The 9,882-nt window shown below is 38.0% G+C and overlaps 1 protein-coding gene across 1 annotated transcript; it reads left to right on the top strand.

The window, feature by feature from the left end:
- Window positions 1-1,062: 1,062 nt before the first annotated feature.
- Window positions 1,063-8,346, top strand: LOC137969995 (collagen triple helix repeat-containing protein 1-like). The gene is made up of 5 exons (XM_068816423.1): window positions 1,063-1,208; window positions 1,317-1,458; window positions 6,200-6,329; window positions 6,608-6,946; window positions 7,834-8,346. Exons 2-5 carry the CDS (start codon window positions 1,376-1,378, stop codon window positions 8,182-8,184), a joined length of 903 nt encoding a protein of 300 aa, XP_068672524.1. The 5' UTR covers window positions 1,063-1,208; window positions 1,317-1,375; the 3' UTR covers window positions 8,185-8,346.
- The last annotated feature ends 1,536 nt before the right edge of the window (window positions 8,347-9,882 follow it).

Below are 9,882 nucleotides of genomic sequence, written 5' to 3'. Positions count from 1 at the left end.
CTTGGACAAGTGTCTTATTTCTTTATCTTCTATAAGATAACAATTTCTTAGCGTTTTGCACTGGATAGTTTTTGATTTATTTTTTTTATTGCGTGACAGTGAAAACGATCTATATTCAAGGTTCAAAATTAATGTTGTTTTCATGTCGTAAATATTTTATTCTCGATCGACCGTCCGGGAAACTTCCTTCTGCTCTTTCTGAAAACTGTGTATCAATATTTATTTGCTTTTTCATCATCAGCATTTGTTAGCGTTAATAGTATTTTCGGTCAGATGTTTCTGTTTTTTATGAGGGGTTTATTGTTTTGGTCTCCCATCCCAACACTAACCCCGCGAAACAGGGCTTGACTTCAGTGAAGTTTAGTATTACAAAGTTTTCGGATGCTCATAGGGCACACTTGTGGTGAAAAGAAGTTGTGAGGGAACTTGAAAATTATCAACATGTCAGCCCAGAAGCCAATGTTTCTCGCTTCTCTTTTATTTGTTATTCTTCAGAGACTGGAATGCTGTATTTCAATACCACACAATTCAGTGCCTTCTGATTTTCTGTAGCACGTACCACAGGCAAGCCAGTGTATGCTTCACAGAAGCATCTAGTTAACTGCAAAACAAAATTCAAGTGTCATAAGAAAATGTTGGTTTGTATTAAAAAATGCTAATACCAAACGGAGTTGATGCGTAAAAAATCGTATTTCGTATTCTTGGTTTCGGTTCTCTTCGCCGAAAAGTAACAATTACCTTCGGTAGCCGGAAATACGTTTGCTCTCAAATGAGATGAATAATATTCATGTTGGACATCTTAAAATGTTAAAATCCGATAGCGACAAGCTCGAAACAACTACGTCGTTCTGGTTGAAACATCTAAGTGCTTTTTTTATGAAAGTTAACTGAAAAGGAGTCACTTATAAAGCTGTTATTCAAACACTCGTTATCCCTCCAAAACGAGCATAAATTGTCCCAAGAACAATGTACAGAGCATCGACGTATCCAAAGAGACACGTAATTCTAACCTGCTCGTGTTTATGAATAATTTATTGTTCCAATTGAGGTTCTTTAGCTTTTTTCGTTTCTGTGCCCTTTTTTGATTAGGGCTTGGGTGCAAATTTTGAAGGATTTCCTGGCTGAAAATATGATCAAGGAAAGAACTGAAGGTGCATAAATCGAACCCGTCTTTATTAATAAGTGGGAAACGTTCGTTTTAACTTAAGGTTCGTTTTGCAACCAGGTTTAGTATAGCTCAGTTATTAAAACGTTACGATTCAAAGACCCAAATATTCATTGTTTATCACGAAATCTCTATCTATTACCTTCCCTAGAATTATGCAAGAGGTAAACGTTGTACAACGACAAAGAACATGAGGAATTGAAGAGATATATGAAGTCGGCGATGAGGATATCAGTGGAAGTTGTCTCGTGTCTCGTAGGTTTGCGAGGTGTAATTCAGTCAGGTCATGTGAGGTTCGTGTTTATGTTTACATTTTTTTCTAATTGTTACGGGAGAGCAGGGTTGGTGCTTTGATGAGAGAATTCGTACTCCACCACTGTGACCCGGGTTCTATTCTCAGACTCACTGTGGGCTTAGTTTGTCCACTGATGTTTTAATGCGGGTGTTTCGGCTTTTCCCTTTCGATAAACCATCGTTTGAAGCAGTCTTCTTTGCAATTAGTTTCTCACATTTCCCCAATAAAATTAAAAGGGCTTTTTTCTTCGGTCATTTAGCTGTATACAATTTTCTTTTTATGCAAGGGCCAGCTGTAGAATTTTGTATGGCTTCCCCCTGCCAACTTTTCCTGCTAACTACCGTAAAAACAATTAAGATCAGGAAGGAAATAATTCATGCGTTCCAATGTTTCACTGTTCAATTCTCCGCATTTAAATGACAAAGATACAACTCAATGCTTTACACAGACTAACTTTTGAGAGTAAATATTTTTCCGAACTTTTGACGGACGTATAATGGGTTGTTAATTCGCTTTACCTTCTGCCTTAAAATTAAATTTCCAAATCGCGACAAAGTAAATACATATACGCACGTGGCAACATTACAATTGGCCCAATTGCCAATTGAAAAACATACTTGCTTATTTTAATGTCACTGATTTACTTAATTCATCAGTGAAGGAAAATAATCCGTGCAAAAAACGTGTAAAATCAACAGGCGAGCAATGAAACTGAAGCAATTGACCGGCCACAAACCAAATTGCAACCGTAGAGACAAGATCACGCACATAATTGGAAAAAGCTGCAAAGTGAAAACCCAGATCAATATAAGCGATTTCTACTAATCGAATCAAAGGGCTTGATCCTAGCATTACAGAGAGTATAAAACTATGCATATACTCGTATAATTCGTTTTCGGAAGATCGAGTCATAGTCATCGACTCAGATTATCGCGGTAGGAAGGTTTATCAATACACCATAAAATTAACAAATCCACTCTGCTGCCACATTTCATTTCTATGAACGACAAATCCTTGAGTGTCTTCTCAAATCTCGGAAACTTTACCTTGCGAGGATTTCTTATTGTAAATCATCTCAATTTCAAATTTTCGACGGAAATACTGGCATTTTGAAAATCGCAATGACGTTATTGTAAGCATACTAGCGTACTTAATGCAAATTTTGAATCACCACCTGCCTCTCCAAAAACAAGTGTGGCTCTTTTTATGATATTTTTGAGGCTGTAACTAGCACAGTTTTCGATAGTCAGATTTCAAGAGAATAAACAAAATTAATGTTTGAGGGGAAAGAGATTTGTGCTGATAAAACAGAACCGGAACTTTATTTTACTTCAAAAATACTTAATTTTGTCCTCTCTCTCAACAAAACAAATCTAGAAGACAATAAAAAGTAGTGCGCGGTAAAAAACATGCGAAATTTTCCACGACAAAGGAAGCACTTTCTCAAAAAGTAAACAAGAATCGTCGAAGCAAAAAGTCTGTAGAAAATAAAAATATATCCATCTCATTTATTAATTAAAATAGACGTTCTGATTTGAAAAAATGATTTTGTTCCGAAAAAGTCTTCAAATGGGATGAGAAGATTTAACTTGATTCCTTCTTTGCGTCCTGAACAATAATGGTAATAATCGGTTCATTGTAGAAACTGAGCACAAGTCACTTATGCAAAATGAGGAGACTGTGGATCAAATCAAAGCGGATCATATGAACTCAGTATTATTTTTAAGCGGAAGAACAACCTCGTGCGATCATGAGTAGACGACTGGAACTTGAAACTCAACGCACACAAAAATCTCACTCAAGACATACGTATACAGGGGGAATGTGAGCGCTCTGTCTATATTTAATAATTACATCATCAGCTGCTCTGAATCCGAATTGATAGTAAAATGGGAAGGAAAGTGTTTATAGCTTTGACTTTACTTCATTTTTACCACTTGTATTCTATAGGTTGTCTATAGGAAAAGGGATCGACATAAAAAACATGATGTGAGAAAAACTTTCTAGATCTCCTGATCAGTTATCATTAATGCATTCACAAAACAGCGCAAAACAAGAAAAGCGTTCGAGTTGTGCCATCATGAGCAAATCTCAAGAGCAAAGATTTCAATATTCAAGTTTATCCCAAGTTCAGTTTTCCCATAAGAATTACTAAAAAACTGCGACGAAAAAGCCGGGCCATGGAAGGGGTGCGTGTTCCTCCAATGGCTCGGTCACTGAACATTTTGTATGCAAGTGTTCATCTCCCTTTGGCAACTCGTGAATGCCCTACGTTCATTTACAGAAAAAGTAATTGTGGTGGGAGTTTCGCTGTTTATTAATTTCCCTGATTTTCAACTGCTAAACAACCCCTATCTGAGTCGTAGATTTTTCGGATCATTATCAGCATCCTTTTCTTTCCTGCGTCTCGCTATAAATTTTCCACTGATCTGTTCTCAAACCGAACTCTCAACCATTACAGTATCGTCAAATGTTCACGAAATGTCAGAAGTGCAATTAGAATTAGTGTCACCGATTTTTCCAGAGCGCTTCAGTTATACCAAAGATATTAAAAAATTAAATAATTAAATGAGATAAATTTCCTCTTACCTCGTATTAAAGTAGTGTTAAAGCTACATAAGAAAGGGACATGTACCTCGTTTGCCACTTGAAGAACAAACAATTCCAACGGTACCTTAAGGTGACCGTGAATATATGAAAATTTCTTATTTCAAAACTTATACAGCGACACAAATCCGGCATTGTCGAATACTCTTTAAACAGTCCAACCTTATCGACAAGTGGGTTTTTTGTTAACAGCAAACTTAATTAAACATAATAATAAAACGTTCTCTGGTTAAAAAGGAACCACCAGCTTTCGACTGCCAGGACGGACCTACGGCCTTCAATGGGTGAAAGCGAAATGAAAGGTGATACAAATTAAATTCGGAAAAAAATATTGTGTGAAGATTACAAAGCGATCATGAAATTTACAAATTTGAAAAGAATGTAACACTGTCCATGTCGGAGGACGCGAATTAGACTGTCCAAAAACAAGAGTAAGAGAAACAGATAGACGGTGAGTGATCACAAGTTCTCAGTAGCACTATTTAATGACCTCTAATTTGGTATCTCGTTTACTTAACTGCCTCGACTCGTTTGGCAACTGACGAGGTAAAGCGGCTAATATGGGAAGTTAGTTATTAGATGCCACCTTTTTTGATCGGATATGGTCATTAAATTTATTGATTTCTCTGTAACATTTCAACCTCTTTCGGAGCAATGAAAGTGAAGGCATACGAATCTAGTGCGAGCACTTCAAGGCTGTACTTATAAATTCAGTATGTGCATTCAACAAGGCGCTGAGATATAAATATTCGTTCAGTAGCGGCCAAACTGTCGAGAATTTTCGTTGCCAAAAACACTGGAGATTCCTACCTGAAATGTTTTCTAAACGATTCGCAGGAGGGGAAATACAGTCCTTTCTGACATCAGTCACTTATTGAAGACGTGGGTCAGTTATTTGCCAATTTAGCTCTCGGTAAAAGAAACTTAGTACTTTTCAGTAGGTTTATTTTTGCAATTTTTCGCACTCAAAGTTCAGCTAACAAATTCAAGGTAGGAAATTAATAGTTGGACGGGAAGAGGATACTATCGATTTCTGAGAGCTAAAATAATCAAGTTGCCATTGGTTAAATCAAACTAAGGTTACCCGTGTATACCAGTTTCCCCACTTTTACCCATATGGATGGTATGCGACTATGCCTCAATCGATGAGAATACATGAAGAATACATATCTCAGTCGTACTAACCGAATTCGAGGTCTGTATTGTTAGTAACGGACCGAGATTTTTTCCGCTGATATGAGCTAGGGCCATGAATCAACGGGGAAAAGCAAGTAGTCGTAACTTTATTGCAGTTAGTGAGTAAAGTGAGACAAATGATTACAGGAAGGGGGAATATTCTTTAGCTGTTATGCAAACAAAAAAAAACAGGAATGAAATTTAACATTTTGTTTGACAGCTGAAACAATTCCGTTGATGGTAACGGATAACTATTAATATTCTATCAACTAATGATTTAGCGGACTTGAAAAAGTGACAAGATAAGTCAACAGAAGAGATTATAAAATTCGTTCTCCAACAAATGTTGTTATCAACTCCTGACTTTGGAATTGTTACGCAGGAACTTGAACAAACACAAAGCGAGTTTCCTTTGCGAATTCAGGTATGGTCTTCTCCCCCATTTTCTCATTCCACGGCGGTAAAAGTATTAAGGTTTTTAGCGTCTTTTTCTCGGCTGAGAGAAAGACGAAACTAACATTTCTGTAGATATTGTTCTGGCAGATTAATTTGCATGAAAACTTTGGTCAAACAAGTTCATCTAATAAACGCCAGTATTTTTCTCTTTTTATGTAAAAAAATTTGATCGCATTGTCTCTGAAGTAGGAGATTATACCAGTAGCTTGGTTAATTAAAAAAAGCGAAAATTTCTGGAATTATAAATGGCGGAGATAACTAACTAAGGGAAAAAATCCAGGTGCAACTATTTCGTGTTTTGATAGACAACCGATTATTTTTTGCCTTAATGTTTAGCGAAACAAAAAGCGGAGTTGATTAACACTGTCCCCTGGGGATGGGGTGTGGAAATATCTAAATGAAAAGCAAAAGCTTCGCATTTAATTTTAACTTATTAAGGTCCTCACCTATTTCATGGAAAAAGGTCACTGATTTTTGTTACTTTATTGTGTTCGTTACAGATCCCAGCGAAACGAAATGGTTCATTTTCGAAGTAATTCAACCCCGGCCTTGGTGTTTTCACTTGTGTTTGCGATCCTGAGTTATTTTGCTGCAGCGAACAACAAGAGCAGCCAACTACCCAACAATGCGGTGAGCAAAAAGTAAACCACTGGTTCAGTAGATACAAAACTAAATAACTTGTTTTCTCAATTAGGGATACATTGATAAAAATTAATGAGTCACCTCAAAACAAAAGAAGTTTTCCATGGGGAGGGGAGGGTGAAAGGGACGCTGTGGGGCGTGGGTTGTCAGTAAGTGTGAAGAGGAGGTGTCACTCGTTTTCAATGATTAGAAATTAGATTTAGTCGTAACTGTGAATAATCAGGGAATTTATTTCTTCCTTTTTTTTTTTCCTTTTAAACGAACAGCCTGCTTCCCTTTTCTATGGAGGCATTCCTGGAATGCATGGAAAGCCTGGGTCACCTGGGTTACCAGGCCGTGACGGAAGAGATGGTCGTGAAGGGGCCAAAGGAGACCAAGGACAACCCGGTAAGGCTGGACCCCAGGGACCTCGTGGGGTAGTGGGTCCTGCTGGTGCAAATGGAAAGGATGGCGCAAAGGGAGAACGCGGTGTCCAGGGCCCTCCCGGCCAAAAAGGAGAGCGAGGAGAGAGTGGTGCAAGTGGAGCTCCAGGTGTGATGGCTTTTAAGAACTGGAAGGAGTGCGCCTGGAAAATTAGCGATGGCAAAGATCATGGCCTGATTAAGGTTAGCAATAGATTATCTTTTAGGCAAAAGAGAAGACATGTTTATATCGTTGGTAAACAGTCGCTGGAGAAAGTGAAACACATGTGCACGTCATTTCCTGGAAGAGGTCATTTCTCGTGTAGTAAACAGATAAATTAATCTGCTTAGTAGATATTAATTTCTTCTATTAAATAAAAAAAAATGGATAGATTTAAGCGCTGAATATTTACTACAGAAAAAAAGGGAAAACAATTGGAGGTAAAATCTTTGATTCACTTTGCCTGAAATTTAGAAGGATATGCTTTTCCTAAAACTTACACTTCAAGGTTCATTTAGTGATCCCTTATTTGATCTTTTCTGGATTTTTTTCTTATTGATTTGCATAATTATTTTTTTTTACAATTACTGCAAAATTCTCTCGCGCTCATTGGCTAATTTTTATTGTCAATAAGCGGACAGACACATAAATTTATAATTTATGCGATATTGACGAGATATTGCATGAAATTGAAGTTTCCGCATTTTTGTCTCGCGTTCTTCTCGTGTTTTCACTTAATTTTGACCCCTCTGCCTTTTTGTTATTGTAAAAAACAAATTGATTTCAGTTTTTCATGCGTCTGTCCTGTTATTGACAATGAATTTCGTCATAACATTGTCAACTGAGTAGTCTGCGGATCTACTCGGCTATCGCATCGTGGACCCACAGCTACTTTGACAAAGTTATGATCAATAACAGGACAGACACATGGAAAACTGACATCAATTTGTTAAAGTGCAACTGATAGTCATAATCGAATGATAATTAAAAATAATAGTATAGCGATTTATTACCGACTTCTGGGAGCTGGAATTATCTCTACTTTTATGGCCGCTCATACATTTAATATAAGACGATTTTTATTACCCAGGATTGCGTGTTCACCAAGAACTTCTCTGATACAGCTCTTCATGTGGCTTGGACTGGTACTTTGCGAGTTTATGGCTGCACTAGTTGCTGTAAACGCTGGTACTTCACTTTCAACGGTGCTGAATGCTCGGCTCCCCTCCCTATTGATGGTGTTGTGTACTTACGCTTGGCGGGTCAAGAACCTCTCCGCGTCCGCCATATTGAAGGGCACTGCAACAACATTCACAAGGGAAAGGTGCGAGTGGGATTCTGGGTCGGCAATTGTCCTAGCTATGGAAATGCTGATGCCCACACAGGTTGGAATGCAGTGTCCCGAATCTTTGTTGAGGAAGTTCCTAAACCTCAAGCTTAGATATCAACATAAAAGCTTCAGTCCGGCAAAAGCTCTTTAAAGGGACATAAATCTTTTAAATTCACAATTACGTATACATAATTTGGATAATGGCGACTTTTGTTTGTTGGGGCTTCTTTTGATTGTAATAAACATTCTGCTGATTGGAAATAAAAGTTTCAACGCGACCAATACCTGCCTCTGAGTACAATGCTTATTACCTTGTCAGTCCTCTATATGTTTTTCTACATTCTTTTTCACAATGTGTTGTCAGGAGAGAATGGGACTTTTCCCTCAAAGTCAAACTTTTCGAATTCGTCACCAAACGTGATACCTACCAAAGCGGCCATTTTTTTCATATCATGCAGAACAGCAAAGCAGCTAAGTCTGTTATTTCACAACATCATTACAACTGACCAATCAGGTGTCTTTCTTTAAAAAAAAGATAGAAGCAAGGTGAACACACCAACTAGTTTTGGGCAACATTGAAAAAATATTATTGGAAGAGACCCATGTATATATTGGCTATTGACCAAGCGTGAGGTCAAGATGGCTGGATATTGGCCAAGTTCTTTTTTTGCGTGTTTATGGACCGAGAAGAGGTCGAGGTCCATAAAAATGCAAAAAAGAACCAGGCCATTATCCAGCCATCTTGACCGAAAAAGCTTGGTCATGATAAAGGATTTATTTTATGAGATAAAACACCAAAAAAAAAGTGATCTTTGATCTTGCAGGACCAAGCGAGAAATCCCGAGCGGGTAGTATAGCTCCATCTTGCCCGCTCAGGTAGCCAATCACAGCTTGCGATTTGGTTCATCTTGCCCGCACAGGGATGTAATAAGGGAATATGAACTCTTGTTCTTAGGCCATCGTAGCTTGATTAAGAAAATAACACAAACAGCGATGATAAATTTTCAAAAGTGACCGTTACAATTTTTGAAAACTATATATATATCGTAAACAATAGGGGTCTGGAACCTAGATTGAGAAAAATGATCTGCAGCAGTACGTGTCTAGACATAATGAGAGAAGTAATAGCTAAAACAGCAATAACTTCTCACTACTAATTGTCTGCTGGAACTTCGATGAATTCTACATTGGCAAAACAAAACGAAGACTCCACGACAGAAAAACAGAACATTTCAAGGCCCTAGCTAAAAGTGACCATTCATGAGCCATTGCTGATCATGCGAAAACCACTGGCCACGACATTAAATGGATCACTTTGACATTTTAGCGTCCGGAAAAACTGACTTTCACTGCAAAATTAAAGAGACTTTGTTCATTCAAGAGCTAAAGCCTTCCCTTAATGTCAATATTAGTAGTCCTGTTGTTTCGTCATTCCCCGAGGCCTAAGACTGAGACCGGTAATTAACGGGTTCCCATTAAAGCCACCTGATTTTTTTCCGATATCTATAAGAGACAACTATTACGTTTAAGGGTCACTTCACTTTATTTCAGTCAAAGGGATAGCTCTTTGCAAAATTGCGATGAAAGTATTTAGTCTTGTTATGTCAAGCCGGTGTTTAACCCAGTCTCCCTCCTTGCTTCGCACTGAACAAACTTTAGCAAAGAGTCTCCTAACCGCGCGGGGAATTGATCCCAAAATCGCGAAAACCGGAAATAACACTCTCTCCATTTGGTGAGCAAGTACGTATCTCGAAACTTAACTAGGTGCTAATTGCAGAAGCCGTTTCTACCCGGACTCCAAAATGATAA

The sequence above is a fragment of the Montipora foliosa genome, chromosome 9, assembly GCF_036669935.1.
Source record: "Montipora foliosa isolate CH-2021 chromosome 9, ASM3666993v2, whole genome shotgun sequence".
NCBI classification, from domain to species: Eukaryota; Metazoa; Cnidaria; class Anthozoa; order Scleractinia; family Acroporidae; genus Montipora; species Montipora foliosa.
The sequence above is the reverse complement of the archived record's forward strand: the minus strand, read 5'-3'. Positions and strand labels throughout refer to the sequence as shown.